General features: G+C 40.6%; 1 protein-coding gene across 5 annotated transcripts; it reads right to left on the bottom strand.

Moving 5' to 3' along the window:
• Positions 1-2,303: 2,303 nt before the first annotated feature.
• On the bottom strand, positions 2,304-16,696 carry Hk (potassium voltage-gated channel subfamily A regulatory beta subunit hyperkinetic). 5 transcript variants are annotated; one of them, XM_076775731.1, is made up of 9 exons: positions 15,135-16,696; positions 11,880-12,130; positions 10,008-10,221; positions 9,624-9,751; positions 8,809-9,015; positions 8,642-8,739; positions 7,337-7,393; positions 6,591-6,800; positions 2,304-5,098 (listed from the first exon to the last, which is right to left on the bottom strand). In XM_076775731.1, exons 1-9 carry the CDS (start codon positions 15,257-15,259, stop codon positions 4,997-4,999), a joined length of 1,392 nt encoding a protein of 463 aa, XP_076631846.1. In that variant the 5' UTR covers positions 15,260-16,696; the 3' UTR covers positions 2,304-4,996. The 5 variants fall into 5 exon arrangements, with proteins under 5 accessions (XP_076631846.1, XP_076631847.1, XP_076631848.1 ...); XM_076775732.1 differs by having other exon boundaries at positions 6,591-6,797; XM_076775733.1 differs by having other exon boundaries at positions 11,937-12,130.
• Between the last annotated feature and the right edge of the window lie 5,287 nt (positions 16,697-21,983).

Below are 21,983 nucleotides of genomic sequence, written 5' to 3'. Positions count from 1 at the left end.
CCCACATCGGGAATAAAGAATCTATGTAAAATCGTGTTAAAAATTAAGTAAAAGCTGAGACGTGTCGGTAGCAGAATTTGCAAAAAAATATTGAAGTTGAGAACAATTCTTAATGATAATAACAATAATACATCTTTATTGTAGCGTATCGTACAAACTTGTATACATCAATAAAATTGAAATTTAGTGAAAAGAGAAAGTGAAAACCTCTAACAAAAAACAAAATTTTGCTCCTGACACACTCTAGAGTGTAACAAGTTTCTTTTTTCACCGTTAAAAAAAACAAAGAAAATAACCACACGTTAATTAAACGTAACTCCCCGTGATTCTCAATATTTTTTAATGAAATTTTGACAAAATTCATAGAACAACGAACGATACTCTATGGTACATTTCGAACGATTACACAATTATCCATTTCCTAGGAATTTAAAGTTAAAGAAAAAAATTGGAATTGAAAATTCTGAGGCTCGACTACAACCCTTGAAGCGGCAAGAAATGGCCACGAGCAGAATTCGAGAAAAATTCACGTTTCCGAATAACTGATACGAACCTTCGATCCGTTTATATTTCGTCGGTAAACTAGTATTTATTAACAAATCGTTTCGTGATATCTAACGTGTCGGTTATTCGGAAAGAAAATTCACCGCGATTCTGGCCACGAGGAGTCGATCGTTCGCCAACCGTTTTAAAAAAAGTTCCGTCGCGATTCATCGCTCCTGACCACCCTCCGTATGTCGCTGCTAACCATCTTCGATCGTTTCTCGATTATCGCGAACGATGTACGATCAGTATATACACATTTTTTTTTTTTTTTTTATCTAGATATCGTCCACTCGTGAAACACAGGAACCAACAACGAAACGACGAAACGCTCGACGGCTTCAGCGGTTTAATTGCCGTCGAATCGTTTCGTTCGTCGAGCATATTTTCCTCGGGTCTGTACACGATTCTATCGCCGTGACAGCACGGCAAGTACGACTTTACAATTGCGTGTTATCGCATTAATATTTTTTTCGTTATTTTCAATAAAAACATTCGTGGAAAACATTATATTGATCGCGACGTATCGGAACGGTGGGTTAAGTAGTTACCATTAAATCGACGCAAGTAACCGGCTCCCGATCGATATTTAATACCGATCGTATGATCGATGCTTGATCGAATCCCTATCAGAGCCGTTCCGACGAGATTTCTTATCACTGTTGGAACACACGTTTGGGGGGGTGGGGGGATTTTTAAGAAAATCGCTGAATACCGATCTCCTAATCGACGATGACGTTGATCGATCGTCTCTCCGCTGATCTGTGGTCCTATTTCTTCGTTCGAAATTCGGATCGACGATCGGATTTCTCGTTCGAAGCACTATCGTATCTTCGCGTCGTTTCGATCTTAACAGCCTCTCTCTCTCTCTCTCTCTCTCTCTCTCTCTCTCTCTCTTTCCGTCTGCTTTTTTAAAATTTTTCTCTTATCGTGCCTGTTTACGGTTTCGCTGATTTCGTCGAAAAATGTGAAATTTGAGCAGGCGCGCGCGAGCGATAATTTGTTATTTTGCAAGCTTGATCTCGATAATTTCACGAGGCTACGCCGCGCCATAAGGACGGTTTTGATTCAAAGAACCTGGCCGCGAGAGAAGACGCCGTTTTTTTTTCTTTTCTTATATATTTTTTTTTTTTTTTTAGCATAAAGGTGATATTTAGCAGAATAACGAATCCGCCGAATTTACGTAATACGAAATAAGCGTAGAGTAGAAACGTTCTTGTGGCTGACGCGCTTTTTCCGAACGACTCGCACCAGAGATGGGCAGAATGTTACTCGAACAAGCTTTCGAATTAATGTACGAAATTTTTGAAGCGAATAGCATCGATGCTGTGTATAGTGATTTAAGAAAGGAATGTGTCGGAATTAAAATACTATAAAAACGATAAAATAAGGTTTCGTTACTGTTTCTTGAAAGGGGTATTCACGCACACGCACACACACGTACATTAGTGATCGAAACGTAGAATAAACTACTGTACACAGCATCGATGCTCTTTATTTACAAATGAAGTTTACATTCCAATATAATACAGTATCTTTTCCCTCCAAGGGTTTCAGATGTGAAATATTTAATGCGATTCGAGATTTAACAAGGTTTAAGACTCGTTAAAAATTTAAGTGGTTTGAAAAGGTCGATTAGTCAATGGAGGGTAGAAGCAAATTGTTGTCCGTATTTTCGATTTTACCCATCTCAGACTCGCAACAAATCACGATAAACTCTCGTTTTTCACACATTTTTTTTTTATCTTTTCTCGTTCATTGTTCGTCCCACGACAGAGCGGTGTCGCGTGCAACCGCAAAATTTCCTTTTTGTTTTTCTTACTTACCGCCGTTCGTGCATTCCTATCGCTATCTACTTATGTACATACTTACCTAACCAATTTACCTCGACTACGCGCGTCTAACTAATTACCTATCTACCCGTCTACGTAGTTCACCTATCTACGCGGCTGCCCAGCGAGCTACGGCGATTCGTGTCAATATTCGACCACTGTTTTTCATAAAAAATAAAAACAAGAAATAAAGAAATCTCTAAAGGAATCAATAAAGAAGTTTGTGAAGTGATCCTAATTCGATGGCCAGGGTCAGCAAGTTAAGCAAAGTTTCGGAAAACAATCCTCCAAGCCCCTGTTAAGTTTCTGTACAAGATAACAGAGTTTATGGAGTACGTATGGTGTCCGAATATTAACTCGAGCCACTGTGTCTAGCACTTGGTGTAGGTCTAGGTTGTTGGCTGGTTAGCCTTCTGTCCTTTTCCGATAACGAACGGTACAGCGAGAGCTATACACGCTCTAGGTACTTGAGAAAGGACCCGATCGAACATTCGTCCGATCACGTGGTGGAAAAGAGCGGCGACAGATGTTCGAATCGATAGTTTAAAAACTAGATGAAACGTCTCGCGAATAATCTCGCAACGTCGTCTTCGAAACGGTGCTGTTTCCCCGGAAACCGTTTCGCGCGCGACGGGCGCTCGAAAACCCATACTTGGTGGAACAAATACAACGAAACGAGAGTTCTCGACTGGTCCTGATTCGATGGCGAGGCTATAGCAACAAACGTTATTTAGGAAAGAATCCTTATTAATTTATTACAGACTTTTTCTCTTGATAACAAGTAGTTTGACTGTGAACCTCTCCAGTGGGCGTTAAGTGTTGTCTGTGTTAATGTTCTACGGTCCAAAAGAAGATCCATCTAAGCTTGCTATTAAACAACACATCTCTGGTACCATCTCAATATCGATGACAGATATACTGTGCCCATTAAAAGCGATAACAAGTAGTTTAGAAGCAAACTTCTTCAGTGAACATCATATACTAATGTTTTAGGGTCCAGAAGAAGAACTAAATAGGCTAGCCAGGAAACCATCCAGCTTTGATTCCATGTGTGTAAAAAACCCCTTACTCTCAATATTCTCAATATGAATGACAAATAATACATACTGGTGTACACTAGAGTATTTTACTCTTGATAACAAGTAAATAGTGTAAAGTAAATTTCCTCGATTAACATCAAATGTTTATGTTTTAGAGTTCGAAGGAAGATCCAACTAGGCTAGCCATGAAACGATCCAGTTCTATCTATGAGGAAATCCCCTTACTCTTAATATTCTCAATATCAATAACAGATAGTTCATACTGTGCACACTAGATCATTTCACTCTTAGTAACCAGTAAGAAGTTTAAAGCTCTTCAGTTACCATCAAATTTTTATGTTTTAGGGTACGAAGGAAGATCCAACTAGGCTGGTTCCAGTTCTGCTTCTGTCCATGTGGAAAACCGCCTACTCTCAATATTCTCCATATCAATAACAAGTAGGTCAAAGTAAACTTCTCCAGTTAATATCAAATGTTTATATTTTAAGGTTCAAAGGAAGATCTAAATAGCCATGAAACCATCCAGCTCTGCTTCCAATCTGTTTACTTGGAAAACTCTCTACTCTCAGTATTCTCCATACGAATAACAGGCAATTTAAAAGCAAACTTCCGTGCACCAGGATCCAAAAGAAGATCAACCAGGTCTATCCAGGAGATCGTTAGCGTTGTCCCACCAAGTACGGACGAACGTCCCGGAATAAACAATCGCCTGTCCCGAGCCGCGAGGAATCGCGTAACGGCAAAATCGGGACGGATGTCCTCGGAGCGGAAACGCAGTAGTTTTCATTTGCGACAATATACCGTTCTCTACGGGCCGTAACGGATGGGCGCTACATCATACTATTTAGCTTTTAATGAACACTTGGCGTAGTGAATCGTGAACAAAGATTCGACTCGCTGACTCTCGTAGAAAACCTTGGCTCGTCGTTAAATCTTTCTCTAAACGAAAAAGCTGTGACGCGATACCGATAATCGTGTTTCTCGGTGGTACCGTTGCACGAGCGTCGCGCGTGTAATTAATTCGCGCTCGGCCGCGTGTCGTCGGGTACAAAAAAGTCGTCAACCGGCGGTGAGCGTGTCCGCCCCCTCCGCGACTCTTCCAAAAAAAAAAAAAAAGAGAAAAGAAAATCCGTCCAACGCGTTTTGATCGTCGGAATGCAATTGTAAACGCAATCGCAGCGGTAAACCGTGACCGTAACCGTAATCGTAAGTATTGTCGTCGATTCATAACGCGAGAACAACTCGCGCGCGTGGGACATCCCCGTGCGCGGACTGACCGCCCGCGCGTATGGCGGATATTAACATGGAAAATTTCATCCTTTGCCTGGCCGTGTGTGTTTGGGGCATGTCTTGGACTATTCAGATTCGGTTCTCCTCGATCCGGATCGTTTCGAACGGGATCAAAGTGTGCACGAACGTATACGTGATCGCGTACAAGCCGTTTCATTGTATCTCGCAAAACGGTAGTTTGCCGGTCAGTTCCTTGGTCGTCTCCTGATCTTGGCTGTTGGCGCCCTCGCTCTTCGGGCTGCCTCCGTCCTCTAGTGAGCCCCCACCGCTACCGTGAGGGCAAATTGATTGTCATCTAAGCGCCAGAGTGGAGATCATCGGAGGTCGGGACGGTTTGTTGTCGAGAATCCTTTCGATTTCGTTCATTATGTTGGCGTTCAATTTCGGGATCAGCTGAAACAGACGGACCACGACGAAATCATTTTTCCAGCTCGCTTGATCTTTAGATTTATTTTATTTAATCCCTTGCCAAGTTTCACGATGACGAAGTGATATTTTAGAAAATTCCGCCGGTTAGGTCTTGCCTTTTTCGTACATTTGTTGGTTATTTCTGGGTTAGGTCTGGCTATAATCTCGTAATACTGTGGTACCACAGTGAAACAGTTGTTTATATCGGGTTTCGGTCCATATTTTAGAAAATTCCGCTGGTTAGGCATGGGTTAGAAAACAAATCTGTTCCTTTTTATATGGACATCGTACGTATGAACAAATTTGAATGAGATTAAATAGTAGTTATGTTACATAACTGTTTTGAACTGTTATATACCAGTTCCGGAATATCCGAATAATCGGCAGATTTACCCCGACTATTCTTTGGTAAATGTTACGGAATATATTTTATACAAACAAAGAAGTCACAGCCGCAAGCATCCAGCAGTAACATCAGATACTAAACAGTTAACGAATAAAGCGTGGGAATTTTATATATTTTATTTTTTATTAATAAATTTTTAAATTATTAAACAAATTTTTAAGAAAAATCGACGGGGAAATAAATGCCTAAATTTTTCGGCGAAATTGAAAAGTTTCAAATCACTCTGGAAAAATTACTTTTGGCTGGTGGGGTCACTTACAATCATTTTTTGTGAATAGATATACCCCCGAATTCCTACGCATTTTCGAGAAAAAAATTCCTTACTGAAAATATAATCTGAGGCCTGAAATGGTTCCCCGAAATTTCATGCGAATCTTTGAAACGTCATAACTTCTGAACGGATTGGACGATTTTAATGTTTAAAAAAGCAAACGACGCGTATTTTAGTGTAGAATATGTAGAAATTCTAAAAATATTCGAAAAGTTGTTCCTTGATCCCCTAAAATGAGAAAAACCCCATAAAAATGGTCCAATTTTCAAACAGCCATAACTCCTACGATAGTGAATATATTTCGATGAAACTTTTTTCTGAAGTAGAGCTCATGGGTACCTACAAAAAAGTATTAGACAACTTTTCTGTAGGGTGTCAAACAAAATTACTAAAAATGAAAAAGGAATTTTTAAGAAAAATCGACAGGGGGGGTAGGTGCCTAAATATTTCGACGAAAAAAAAAATTTTTAATTAATTCTGAAAAAATTATTTTCGGTTGCGGGGGTCAATTACAATCATTTTTGGTGAATAGACATACCCCCGAAATCTTGCGCATTTTCGAGAAAAAAATTCAGTACGGTTGGAACTTTAAACGTTAATAGCTGTTTAACGAAGCCTTCATCAACAAATTGGTATTCTTGATTTTCGTCTTATTTTGGCCTCTAGAATCCCCCATTAAAATTTTTCCCAGGGGTAGCCGAACACCCTGTATAGGTATAGTCCAATTATCCGGCATTGCCATAGTCCCGAGTATGCTGGATAATCGGAGTTTTTCTATCATAGTACAGGGGGCAATTTACCTGTAAACTCTGAAGACTCTCGTACAGTTGATCTATGGTTGATGCACCGAGGAGAAGGCACTGAACACTTTCATTCTTTAAGGACCACGCAATGGCGAGTTGCCCGAAAGAGCAGCCGAGTCGTTCGGCGAGAGCGCACACGTCCCGTACTTTGTCCGAATACTTCCGCGTCTCTTCCTCGCCCGTCTTTTCCTTCCAGCCAAATTCCTGCTAAAACACGAGCAAAGTAACGGTCGCGTTCACAGACCATGTCTATTTTATTCCTTTTTCTAATCAACGTCTTTGCTAGGAATATTTTGATTTAACTTCCATTTTGTGTGGTAAGCAGAGTCATAATAGGGGCTAGAATTGTAAGAATGGTTTTCCGTTGACTGATTTATGGTATAATCTTTTTTCTATAGATCTATCTTTATGGAAAGAAGAGTATACTATGGCCAATCAGACCTGCTAGCCAACTTCTGGTCTCTGCACAGTAGAACTACAACTAAGTTGAATGTGAACAAACTTCCTTTGTAGATTTTGAATAATAACGGATGGATAGCTCTCTCTATTCGTTATTCGTGGAACAAAGATTACAATTACAGAATGAAATATTTCACAATGAACGAATTTAATTGTTCGACCGAGTAAAAGCTTTTTGCCCATTTCTAGCTGACCCAATACGACTCGGATCCTTCATTTTCCGCCAAGATACTCGTATTTTTGTTTGCATTAGAAAACAGAATGCACGCTACCAAAATACGTACCTCTTTGTACAAAGATTGCGTTTCGTCCTCCGTCCAACTGAACGACGAATACTTATTCTGAAATCATAAGTATTTCTTACTTTAGTCGATTATCGAGGACACGAGTCTCACTAGTATCTTTTTTTCGATACAAACATCAAACATTGACGCTTATCGTTGGTGTTACTACAGTCTGTTATAATTAACCCTCCATTGCATGAATTCTATTATGTCTCTTGCAAAAAAAATCATGTCTTGGTTATTTATATACTTATGAATTAAAATTAAGTTTAATTTCCTCAGTGAACTTTAGAAGGGTTGTACAATGAAGGGTTCAAAGAATATTCTGGGCTAGGCGATCGTTTTCGAGCTGATATTTTCTAAATTAAAAAATGAAAAATGTCATTCTTTGGAAACACGATATCCTACACCAGTGTTTTGCACAGAGATGGGCAAAATTTTATTGAAATAATGGGCAACGTATGAAAATCAACATTTAGTAATTTATTCGTGAGGTTTATTCGATTGAATAATTAAATGGTTATTCGTTCATTGTGAAATATTTTCTTTTTTTTAACCTAAATTCTAATTTTCATTTAACGAGTTATCTTTCGTTCAACAATTTTCAAGCGGGCGTCTAACGATCGAAACTTGAGACGCAAGAGAAATTTTTTAACATATAACTTAAACAAATCTTCGTATCGATACGTTGAACGGAAAAGTTTAACAACCGTTTGAGTATATTTTTCTTGTATCGTTTTAAACCTACCACCCATCACAGACGTAAACATTTTCTTTTTTCCTACGAGGTGTCTTCCAAACAACTTGAAAATCGCTGTCCTGGACCTTGAGAAAACGCAACGATTAGAAGATCAATCACACTGGTCAACAAATTGTAAACAACAGTTCGTATTCTTTACGATTAAAAATAATTATTTGGCTCTGGTTTGAAAAATGTAATGCATGATTTAATTCAAGTGCAGTGGATTAATGTAAGTGTAAGTCTGTTTAATGTCGTTTACGTTTAGATTCCAACGATAGTTTGTAATTGGCGTTATAGAGGCGAAGAATGTATTCTCTACACACCCTTATAAACGACTGAATCAAATCAAATAGTCTGTTAAGATTTTAAATTAGTAAATACTTTTAGTTTCTGTTTTTAAAGAAACCAGAGCCAATATTTTTTAAACCTTCATTTTCGTAATTAAAATTGTAAGACTTGTTAGATGAAGAGTACACATTTGCTGTTGACCAGTGTTGCTTGGACCATCCAAACCAGAACATTAAATTTGTCATACTGCTAGGAAATTCTGATTACAACGTTACCTTGTAAGAAGATCTCGACAAAAAGGAGACCCCGTAGTCTTCTGGTTTCGTAGAAACCATACCAATCGTGACCGTAGACCACGCCATCAGGCCCACCCCTACGGACAAATTTAGTTTACGAAACCAGATACAAGAAACGTTAATTTTATCAAACGAATATTCCGTACCTATTTTGTTGTACAACTCCGGCATATAGAGTTCCGGCTTTTCTCTATAAAATAGATGATACTCGGCCTGTTCTACGATCGGTGTGACACAGTTAAATTGACGACAATTCGTATATGCTTCCATAATCTCGACCGGGGTCCAACGGGACGTTCCCCAGTACATCACCCATCCTTTGCTTATCACGTAATTCATAGCGCGTACTATCTCTGAAAGAGGAACAAGACACTCAAGAAGAAAAATGAAAAAATGTATACAGTTGCGGACAGAATTACGTGGACAGGTAAAGAAGAATAAGTATGAATTAAAAACCAAAGTAGCATAACTATTATGCACTTAAGTTTTATATATTATACAGGGGGTTCAGCCCTGAGAAAAATTTTGGGAGATTCTAGAGGCCAAAATAAGACGAAAATCAAGAATACCAATTTGTTGATGGAGGCTTCGTTGAAAAGTTATTAATATTTAAAGTTCCGCCCGTACTGAATTTTTTTCTCGAAAATGAGCAGGATTTCGGGGGTATGTCTATCCACCAAAAATGATTGTAATTGATCCCCGCAACCGAAAATAATTTTTTCAGAATGATTTGAAATTTTTGAATTTAATTCTTTAATAGCTTTTTAACGAAGAGTCAATCAAGAAATTGATATTCTTGATTGTCGTCTTATTTTGGCCGAACACCCTGTATATCTTTATGGTACATAATATGTAAAACTTAGGTGCATAATAGTTACTTTGGTTTTTAATTTACACCTATTTTTCCTACCTGTCCACCGAATTTTGTCCGCAACTTTAGTTTTACGATTGGAGAACAAACCTTCCATGGGACACATCGGATCGACCTTGTGAATCATTACTATGTCGATATAGGATAGCTGCAGCCTGACCAACGACGCCTGTACCGATTCGATTATGTGTTTGCGCGATAATCCACGACCCTCCGCCCTGCGACACAAATTTCGTGAGTACGTCTCGATATTTCGGTAGTTCGAAAGACGACGGGGTCAATTGTGACCCACGCTTAAAAACTACTGCAAAATGCTTTTTTTTTAGCAAGCAACTGTACACATTTATTAAATATTAGAATAGTGAGGTAGCGTTTCCAATAAGGATGAAAGGTCGAACTCCGACTGGTATCGTTTTTTATTTATAAAACCCTATGGTTGGTTAGTATTCCATTACCTTCGACGCTCACACTCACTTGGTATTCCAGTATATTTTGGTGGTGACGACGTAGCTGGAACGATTCCAAGCTCGCCGCAACAAAATTCGTCCAAACTGGATTTCCGCCCGATGACCGCTGTGGGCTTCGCTCAGGTCGAACACGTTTATGCCACTGTCGTAGGCGAGGGCGACCACAGCCTCGGCCGTCTCCTCGCTAGTGCAACTCCCAATGCCAAAAGTCGTCCACGTACCTACGCGCGCAAAGCACACTTTGTTAGCCGGTCCGTTTGTTTTCCAGCGTACGATGAATCGATTTTCCATCCTTTTCAACCGTCTGGAAACGGTGTAACTTTCTTTTTTTTCTTAGAAACCCTCGGTTCGTGTCTACCTACCCCAGCGTTCTCTTCGTCGCGCACGATGGGCACCGGTGGGCTCCACGATCGTTAGAATTCTTAGCGAAACGACGCGCGTTACTCGGCTTACCTTTTCTCTTTATCTTCTAGCGTGAATTTGCGGGGCACAGTCGACTAGAAAACTGCCGCTACTCTACCTAAATTTTGTCCTGGGACAATAGTTCGAGCAATCGCCCTCTTGCTACCGTTTTCGTTCTTCTCCGACCCCGTTCTTGCGCATAACAGAAGCCTCTCGTTTCTTTTCTCCGTCAGTTCATTCCCTTTTCGTTTACTCTCAACCTTTTTAAAAAAAACACGCACGCGCATAATGAACCAATTCGATGGTACACAACAGACATGTGAAACTAATTTTTTTGCTGAAAGGTCAATTTGCATTTTTCGAATATCGTGTGTTCAAACTGCAGTGTTGTCTCTCAGGTTGTCGCGCGGTTAACGCGAGAGAGGCGCCAGCGATCGAGTTTCACTCGTCTGCCTCTCAGGTGGCCGCAGCTCCCGGTCCCCTCAGAGACTGCGACAACCCGAGAGGCAATACTGTACCTTGCGTTTCCATCCTGATTTCGCGCGATCGTACGTCACTCTTTTACGAAAACAGGCACGAAAAGCTTGCATGCGCGTATACATCGTAGAATAGAAGCGTCGATTGAAAGCGATAAGCAGACGTGGAACAGGGAGAAAATAGACAGAGACGTAAAGAAAGGGTGTGGGGAGGTGGAGTGGTTGAGTGAAAACGCGTCTATCGGTGGAAGAAAAACGTCTGTCTCAGAATTCGTTGCATTCGCAGTCGAAAGTAAATACAGCAAGTCCTCGAGCAAAGCGGTCAATTTTATAAATACTAGAATTTTTATTCGTATAAAATAATTTAACGTGTGGTTTGTATTTTATATGGAAAACAAACGACGATATAGAATATTTTTTATATAGAATCCTTAAGACCTAGCGAAAGGGTTAATTTGCGGAAATATTAACTATAAAGCAGACTACAAGATTCGAATTCCCGCCAGGTCCGATCTCTCTTCCTCCATGCAATACATTTAGTCTAGAATTTTCGATACGAAAGTTAACAAAAATCCAACGGGTCCATACGTGCTCGTTTGTAAAAAGGAATTGACGAAAACGTATATAAAATATTTCTAAGATAAATGGAAGAGGGGAGGTCGCTGTCGCGCGTCTACGAATCCGCGTAACTCGAGGACTCGCCGTAAAGACAAGCAAATTTTTTGGCAAACTACCGTCCGAGCGATTCAGAGTGAAGCGTGTTTACGTTAGTGTTTTCCAAAACGTGGCCGCCCCCGACAGTACTAAGAAAATATTCGCGATCTCGAGGAGCATGTATCGTTCCTTGGCTTCGCCGCTTATGATCGAATTCTTTTTGTTCAAGGTGGGCGCCTTTTCGAAAAGTTTGGAAACCACTGGTTTACATCGAGAATGAAATAAAACGGACGGGTAGCCGCGATTCTGTTCGACTCTACGAAAGTGGGGGAAAACATTCAGCGTACCTAATCCAACATTGGAAACACGTAGACCGCTTTTGCCCAAGTTGCGGTAGCGAATACCTGGCGAAGGATGCTGTAAGCGTTGCGCTTGTGCGGCAATGCAGTTAGTCAGTAGCTGTTCCTTCGTTCCAGCGGTATTGCTGCAGTGTACACCGGAATCCACACCGCCGCCGCCGCCGCCACCGCCGCCTCCGACGCCGCCGCCGCCGTTGAACTCTTCCATGCAATCGAGACTCGCTATAGGTGCACGGCAGCTGCGCGCACAAAGTATACAAAGTATTAATAGGTTACGATCGATCGAAGGCTCGATACAACCGTGCAAACCTTTATGGCTACACGGTTCCTGATATATCGCTCTCGTCAAAGTCCGTTTACGTGTGTTCTCGTCGAGTAACGACTGAAAATAGATTTAACAATTTCTCGCTACGGTACTCGTTTCAACCCTTAAACCCTCGAGTGTCCACGCGCAGGATCCCCGACTCTTGAAAACGCGAACCGAAGTCAAATCTTTGCGACTTCGCTCGGGAACTCGGGGTCTGTACAGTCAAGGAACCGAGTCTTTCCTCCCCTAAGTCTGTTTTGCAACTAATATCTCCGCAAATCGAGTAGCCTATATTTTCTGTTAGACTATAACGGGCAAGTAAACAAAGTTTCAATCGGATTTGACACGAATATTGGGAGTTTTATGGAAGTCACAAACATACAGATCCCGAATGCAAACCAGACAAAAATTGAGAATAAGGAAATTGGTTTTGGAGGCTTCGTTTTCGAAAAATATACAATTGGATAAATGTCGGGGCTTATTTGTTATCAGTACCTCTATTATGGCGTTCTTAAGGTTTACGAATCGAACGCAATGTACGTATTGAATTAATCATTTTTGTAGTAGGATACGCAACAACCAGACTTTAATTTAATTTGTTACTCATATTTAGTATGTTTAACGCCTTAAGAACGTGTTAATAAATAAGTATCGACAGCGAAAAAGCTCTGACATTGTATCGAGTTCAAAAATGGCTACAGTAGAGCGATCTGTTATGAAATCCGCAACGTCGGTCACGAGTTAGGTGCATGCGTACACGATTGATCTGCAAATACATATTTTTCGATAGCAAACGAGCAAATTTTATTTTTTACTTTCAATTTGTTTTCTCTATAATCGTGTGGCTACAATGGGAATGGAAAGGTTAATATTTCATAGATTTTGAAATATTTTTATTAATTATTATTTACACTCGCTAACAGTACATTCTGACGAATTTAAAACTACCTCGTATATTAAAATAGTGAATATTTTAATTTTAATTTAGTTCCAAATTCGTATTATCATTCAACTATTAATTGAAACATGCAGAATATCATTGAAATCATTGACCAGTATTATCATCGAGCAATAAAATTTGTTTTTTCATAGAATTCAGTTGTACATATACGAACATATATTTTTGGATAAAATAGGTACAGTCTTATAGTAGAAAAAAAAAGAAAAAAAACCAACAGTGTTAATAAGAACCTACGAACACATTTTTTAACGTTGATTAAAAATTTTTGATCAAGGCTTCTGTGAGCTTTTATTTGTGATCTTGCGTTTTAATGGTATTGTCAATAGAATTTATGTCCGCGGAGGCTTCCTAGCAAAATATTAGAAAACTCAATGTTTTGCCTTGGCATAGTAATTTTAGCTCCGTCGAGAGTGACTGTTCCATCGATTTTAAAATGCACTTTTACGACGTGTAAAATAATTATTAAATCACCCACTGCACCAACAAAGCCTCGATAGAATCGGTACGCGACGCGTGGCCACTTTGCGAGAGAGCGAGGAGATTTTTGTAAAAGTAAAATAAATAATAAAAGTGTCAAATAATTTGATTGCCCCAATATTGCTGGTTGCAGCGACGATTATCGATGAAACTGACACATTTCGACTTCGTCGTCTAACTGTGTCATAATTTAATTTTTCCGGGTGTCAAACAAAGTCACTTATACTTTGGATATAGTCAACTCGGTGGTATTATGTAAAATACTCGACATGTTTGCGTTGGGGTATTTCGATCACCTCCTCGAAAACGTTAAAGATGCACTCTGAACGCGATCATTCTTTAAATCTCTATAGAGTTTCCGGTCGTATTTCACATGCCAAAATTAATACGAAGCTATTTGGTACAAGGATGGACGTTTGTAAAAATAATTGTGACTAACTCCTTGTTTATTTCAGTCTTCCAAGCCGTGGATATTAACTAGAATGTTATATCAACATATGTTTATTAATTTTGACAAGCAAACAGTAAATATTTCCGACCCTTAACCTGGGCATTACTATACTTTTTTTTTCTTTCTAATAAAGTACAATGTTTCATGGAATGTATAAAATTAATGCAAACTAGATAGTGTTTTAGTAGACTTTTGCACATTTTTTATACTATCTCAATCTATCTTGTTAAAATTGTCATGCACTAAATCTGATATGACCACGTGGTTCTAATTTATTAATTATACGTAAATAAAATATGTTAGTTTGCGTTAAATTATCGTGGAAAAAAATGATTATTACGAGACAATTTCTATTTCTCAAAACTCTCTCCTTCCCCAAAACATTAAGGTTTGAAGATGACCTTAACCTTAAGGGTCGACAATTTGTATTGTTTGCTCGTTAGGACCAATAATCGTATAAATTTTAAATTCGTAATAGTCACAAGTGGATGATACTTTTGTGATTATATAAGATTATAAAAGTCGCTTAAACTATATATATTTCCCATTTTCGAGATATTTAAACGTTCGCGAAATTAATCTAAGATCATTAAATTTGAAGAAATAATTTGTGTCGTATTTTATGTCGTGTTTTATGTGTTTCGTGTCGTGTTTTAAATAATTGTTAAATTAAAGGATGGTAATAAATACAGAATAATTTCTGCCATAATTAATAACGTAAACGTTTCAAACGTGCTAGGAAAAAACTGTTAAAACCACCATTAATGGCTCGACATAAACAAGCAGGGTGGAAGCACGTAATATTTTTCAACGAGGAAAAATTTCAATTCCTAGTATTGGATCTATAATTAGAACGTGGCCGTGTTTTGTATTCGATATTACGTAGAAATATAGAAATTTAGGGAAGCGTATTGCGAAAAGGGGTAGCTCTCGATTGGTCAGTAATCCGTTAAGACGTTTTAAACGAAAACCATCGATCGCTACTGTTTCTCGAAGGCTTTCCTTTTCGTACGGAAATGAGGGTTATTTCCTGAAAATTTTACTCACCGATAAATAGTAGGCAGCGGGTAATACTCGTCGTCCTCCATACTACTGTTAGTATTCGCATTGTTATTGGTATCGTTCCCCGCGGTGGACGTATTGCCAAGATTGCACAGCATTAAACGAGACATTGTCGCGTATCTTGAAAACTACTGCAACCGGGAAAAGGCTTGGGGCGCCTTCGAGAATCTCGGGGGGGCGGACGCGACGAAAGGAAGATCCAATGAAATAGATCGATCGAGCACGGTGCCAGAAGGTCAACTCGATTCTTCCCTTATCCGAGAAACGGAACGAGCTTGGCCGAGTCTATCTCTTGGAGCCCGAGTCTCATAATTCGCCGATAAACCGATCAGAATCGCATCTCTTCGTCGTCCATTCGATAATCGTGAATATCGTTGCGATCTATAGATACGTTATCTCGTGATTCGTGAACGATCAGATCGCTGTGCCGTGGCACACAACAGGCATATCGATTCACCCGTGTGTCGTTCCTCGAACGTCTCCTGTATTCAGCGAGTCAATATGTTTCAATGTCGTAACGTTTGATATATTTTATTGCGCATACGTTGTATAGGCACTAGTATTTGTTTTTTGTTTTTTTTTTTTTTTTGTTTTGTTCTTTACTTAAGTTATTTAGGCACCATAGTAAAGAATATTAAGTACGGTTCGCGACGTTTTCTCTGTTACGTAGCGACGGGGGACGTTTCGCGTTCCGAACGCAAGCTCGATAACCCCGCAAAACCCCGATACACCACACACCACTTTATATTTCTCCTTTTTTCCTTTTTTATTTTCTAAACGCTCTGCGAACGGAAACGATGGTCGATATGAGCTTCGATATGTGATACGATTGCCGTGTGCGTACGGACAAAAGACAGCCGTTTATTGCCTGCGAATCGAACGTAATTGTTTTACGGTATTACGGCCGCGCCGGTGCGATATCCATCGATGGGAAAACAGGGATATTCGGTGGGCTAGGCGGACAGCGTGAATCCCGTTCTCGATCTGTACGTGGCCTCCAGTTCGGCTTCCGGTTCCAGGTCCGAGCCCAACTTCTTCTTGGATCTCGGCTTTGATCTGGATCGCGACTTCGGCTTCGATCTGGCGTTCAAACGCAGCTGTGTTTCCGTATTGCGCGGCAGTTCCAGCATTAACCTTCGTTGTCGATCGCGTGCCGTGCCACGTAAGAACATTCGACGCGACGTATCCTAATTGTCGCGATCTTTTTTAAATCTTTGTTCTCGTTTTGCGCGAACGAACCGATCGGCGGACAGAGGGTTCACGGTCGCGACGATCAGGCGTGAATAATAACGTTCGCGTGGCCGACCGAACCCGGGGGTAGGGGGAAAAAAAGGGGAGAAACACCGAACGAACCGCGAACAAACGTAAAGCTCGTAAAAATGTTAAGGAAATCCTATCGTAGAAACGGCGAGTGTTATACCTCCTACGTGGTAAGCAACACTGCACAACCTCGATACACTGCGACTCCCTCCTTTTTCAGCAGCGGAGGCCACGAGCGTGCGTACCACCGTGCACCTCCGTACACCACCGTTCCACGGCGATTCCTTTCGAGCGACGCGAGAGCCGAGCGATCGAGCGAACGCGCGCGCGCGCCACTGCGCATGCGCGATAGACCAAACGCACCCCCTGCGCGCCACCTCGTCCTTCAACGGAGGGTTGCGGTCGCTTTCAGAGCGCATGACGTTGCCTACGTCGCATTCAACGCATTCGCCGCATTTGCCGCATCGAGTTGCCTCTCGGAATTATATCTCCCGATTCTGACCTCCCCTCCCCTCCACCCTCCTCCCACACCCCTCCGCTGCCCGCTGCACTCCGCGAAACAGTGACCTCTGAGGCCGGGTCCAGGCGCACGCAACGCCGCCACGGTGAGCCAAATCGCGATTCTCCGGAAGAAAAAAAATCAATTTTCGATCATTCTTTTTCACCTGCCCCCCTCCTAACGGCGAACGTAAACTCAAGGCATATCGTAACTTATGCGCGCGTTTTGCAATATATTCCAAGGAAAAATTTTAATTCTATTTAAGAGTAACGGGAGCGTTGCCGTTTTAACAAATCTTTTTTATTTGAATTCTTGAATTAAACTACCACGTACGGGGATCCCATTCGTAACAACATTAGAAATTTTCAAAAACGATTCAAAAGCGACACTTCACGTAACGGGATAAAAGAAAAAATATTATTTTTGAGCATGGAAAGAATTAATCGACGTTGTTACGCAGTAGCAGCGATTTCAAATTTGGGGTGATTGGTGTGATGGACCTCGGGTTCACGCGGCAGGGATCGTTTTACCTCGTGTTACGTTACCTTAATTTCTGTTTTCAAGTTGGGCTCTGCTAAATACTGGAACAACATAAGAAATGGCCACTTCTATTATTATCGACAGAAGGAATGCCCGCCCACTTTATTAATAGTCGAATAATTTATCTCTGACTCGCTTGTCACGCGCGAATCAGCGTCCCGTAAAATCGTTCTTCGGATGGCAATCTTGCTTAAATCATTTGTATTTTTGTTTATAATAGAAATTATTTGACCCCAGCCGTAGACACGTCGAATTTTTAACATTGAGAAACCCTTTGCTATTCGACGATTCTGTAGTTCCAATTGCCACTGACGAAATGTGTTACACGCACACCGAAATCACTGAAAATGGACATTCTCTGTTTTCCGCTTAACAGTCGATCGACGCAGTGTATGGTAATCGGTGTTACAAGCGTCAATATTGTCGTTCTACGCGAGAAAATATATCGTAAATATGAAATGAAACTCGTACGAGGCTTTAAAACAAAACAATATTGAATATTTATCCGGAACGCGTGTATTTGACTGGTTTCTCGGGGCAAATTGCAGCATTAAAAAATTGAACAAAACAATTATTAACGCGCGTAGCATTTCGCCGTTACGTTCGAAAACGTTCGCGAAGATTTACTGTTAAGGGCAAAATTAACATTTTCAACAGTACTTTAAACAAAAATGATATAAAAACTAATCTAGTGAAATAAACTGTTCAGAAAGTGAATGTTGCGCTTCTTGTTTGCTTGGGACGCGGTACTACGCGCGTAAGTAGAATGTGGACAGCGCGAGTAAGCCTCACTATGGCTGACTATGATGTCTGAACCTTTACCACTTGCGTGGAAGGACTTTCGTCGATCCTTTTTAAGAGTTTCAACCGTGTGCACGAAAATCTATTATTTTAACACTAGAACTACCGAAGTGTTCAAAATGTCTCATTTGTAATTTCTAATAAAAATTATAAAAAATTTATTCCACTGGATTTTTGCCAAAACCGTAGTTTTCTATAAGAGAAGGAATAAACATTTATTTCCCATTGTATCATTGTGTAATAAATATACCACAATTGTCGGTACTTCTAGTGTTAATAAAGATTGCTTAGTTTATATTGACTATGAATTACAAATTAGATAGCAACACGTGCTCCATCGATCTTGTTTAAGAGTTCCAAGCGTGCGAAGAAAAGCACATATTCAATATAGAAATACTCGTTATCAGGTGTTATGTATATTGTTTTAACATAGCTTGCTTAGACCACAGCGATTACGAAATACAAATATGACAATAAACACGTATTGCTTTCGACATCGTCGACGAAACGGTCCTTGTGCGCGGCTCGATGACCCATCGAACTTCTTAAGCGTTTCAAGTATGCGCACGACTCTCGTTTGTCTATACAGGGTGTCTCGTTTTAACGAATCCCTGCAATTATTTCCGAAACTAACGTTATTTCGATGAAATGTTTCAGGTGGAAGTTAATTTGCTTCGAGAAAGATTTCGGGGCTATCTTTATACTTTGTGAACCGTATATGTTTTTCTGAGGATGCAGTTTGTTCACGAATTCAGCAACCATCAGTAAGTAACAGTTAATATCAAAAATATTTTCCAAACTTTCCTTATGTTCCATCCAAAAAAGTGCGTTTTATTTTTATTAAACATCTAAAAATACAACAATACACCTCGATCGTTTTTTATTTAATATAAACTCTTATTTAGCGAAGCACGAGTTTCAAAAATTTAACTAATATTTTAGAACGTCATTTTGAAAAAGGGATCTATGACGCTTTGATACCTAAAACTTTTAATTTTTTCAGATTCGACAATTTTCCAGAATTCGATGTTAGAAAAAGGTATGTTGATTTGAACAGGTTTTCTTTTCTTTTGGCCCAAACCGTCCACTAGGTTCTTGCAGCATGATAAATAAAGGTGATAATAGCCTGCCATCGCAAGAAATTGTTGGCTGTATCGTGCAAGAATTTATGATACAGACTGTACAATATGTTCTACTTTGTTTTTTGTTCGGATAATGGTATCCCAGAACGAATTTCCAATTGAAATCCATTTTGATTCAAATTATAAATAGTTTCTGGGGCAGATCCAGACGGCTCGTTCTCTTTCGCGCAAGTTAAAACTCGATGCTAATTTGTTTATCAATATTTTAATTATTTATCTATACAAGCGTTACACAAAAATGTTTGTAGAATGTAACGCGACACGAATAACAAATGTTTTTAGGATATCTATTTTTTCCATAAAAAATTTTACGTTCTCCGAAATTCGTCTCTTTTTTTTTTTATATCTCGTAGTCTTCTACTGTTCCATTTGCAAAAACGTTTCGTAATCTTTCTGAAAACGATAGGATGAAAATTGTTAAACTTCCAAAGCCAATATCGACAAGCGTTAAGGAAAGTAGAATATTTCAGTTTGCTACGAAAGGAAGCACGTTTCATTGTTTCGATTGAAAACTGTCATGTTTGATATTCACCGCGATATCGAGCACGATTCACGATCCGAACAATAACGTACTGCAAACACTGGAACGAAACGTGGCTTATGAAGACTGGGACATATTTCCAGATACGAACAATCGTCGAAGATCTTCTGCGGAAGCAGAATACTATGGATTATACATCGCAGTATATTTACGTTTTTTTAGAATTAAATTTAATATTAAATTGAAAAAACAAGAAAATAGAACCGATCATTTTGTCTGCGATTAGCATTGACCTTCTATTCCACGACACTTTCATCGAAATTCAAGTAGAACAGCCTTGACCGTATCGGTCTACCCGTGTCTACTTTCTCCCGAATTTCCATAAACGTTGAAAACAAGCGAACAGGATTCCCCAAACCTTGATCTAATTATATTTCAAATTGATAGCCATCCGCAGCTAATATTGATCTTCCATTCCACAACACTTTCATTGAAATCCGAGTGGAACAGCCCTGACCCTTTCCGTTTCGGTTTATCCGTCCGCGTATCCATGCATGTGCCAAACGAACGAAAGGAATTTCGAAAATATATATCCATCTCCAAATAATATACGCAACGTTCCCACCGACCGCTGTCATTGAAATCTAAATCTAGCATCCCTGACCCCCTATCAGTCTACGCATCGTCGACGCGTAATTAAAACGAGCGAAAATAATTCCCCCATTGATCAGTTTCATCCCCTTTAACGCGCACCCATCGACAATGTATACAAAGTTCCCGTTCCCAACGGATCTTCCGTCCCCATAACACAGCCATTGAAATCTTCTCGCGACAGTCCCGACCGGCTCTCTCGACTCCATCTATTCTCTACGCGTATTCAGAACGCTGTACCGCGTTCCTCTTCCATTCCGGTTTCCCGTTCGCGGCGGGTAGCGTCGTACCAACAACGTTAAAGTTTCATTTCGCGAGAGCAGAACGGAGCCGGATTCACGATCGATTCGGCGTGCCTCGCGGCCGTCGCGTCGGGCGAACCAGGCCATCGTGTCCGTGCGTGAAACGAGCGGTTCGTCAGGCGTTATTTTACGGGGAACGCACGAGCGCGTACGGCCGCGCTAGAAAATGTCCCCGGGTACCGTGTGGTCGTGGGAACCGGGACCGCGACGATAACGGGAAGCGATCGAAAAACGCAATCGGCAACAGTCTCCGCGCGACAACGCCGCATTGCGGATCCGGCATGGTGACGTGCAACTGACCCCTTCCTGAACCGTTTATGACCGCCCACGTTGTTCGACCTACCGACCTAGTACGCGCTCGACCTACTGCCACCCCGACCCAGCTCCGATCCACCAACCCTTCTTATCGCACTTCACCCTCTGTCACATCCCCGATACGTCACAGTATCGTCTACCCTGCGTCGAATACCCTAACCCAATACACGAGTCTCCCGACAACAGAATGTCTCGGTACCGCCTCTCTTTATGCAAACGACTATCTGTCTCGGGACGTCGTGTAGAGAGGCACCTTTCTGGGCCTGACCCATTCAAGAATCAATTCTCTTCATTAGATTTTTTCTAGGTAACAATTTCTGGTTAATCACAACGTTGTATCCGACGTTTTTAAACGGAAATTAATTGTTTAAGTTCAATTCAGTAATCGATTCGAAAGGAGAGAATCGACTGTGAACTGGTGGCTGGCGCGCATTTGCAAGTATCCCTAACGCACGATCCCAGGGGGGGCACGTTTCTCGGTCTGACCCATTCAAGAATCAATTCTATTTATTGGATCTGTTTTTAGGTGACAATTTCTGTTTAATTGCAACGTTGCATCCCACGTTTTTAGAAAGAAAATAATTGTGTAATTTTAATTCAGACCCGATTTGAAAGGGGACAAGCGTTGAAACGCAGGGGATATGTAGCAGAGACGAGTAAAAAGCGACCGTGAACGCTTTTCGGGTGGCTGGCGCGCGCCCGTTTGCATGTATCCCTAACGCACGATCGACGCACGAAGCGAGGCGGTGGCGGATCCAAGGGGGGGCACTCGCGATGAACGTAGAACACGACGGCGAAAAATGGACGATTCGGTCTTACCTACCTGCCAAAAATCGGCGAACG

This window comes from Colletes latitarsis, chromosome 10 (assembly GCF_051014445.1).
Source record: "Colletes latitarsis isolate SP2378_abdomen chromosome 10, iyColLati1, whole genome shotgun sequence".
NCBI classification, from domain to species: domain Eukaryota; kingdom Metazoa; phylum Arthropoda; class Insecta; order Hymenoptera; family Colletidae; genus Colletes; species Colletes latitarsis.
This window is presented reverse-complemented; position numbering and strand designations above follow the sequence as displayed.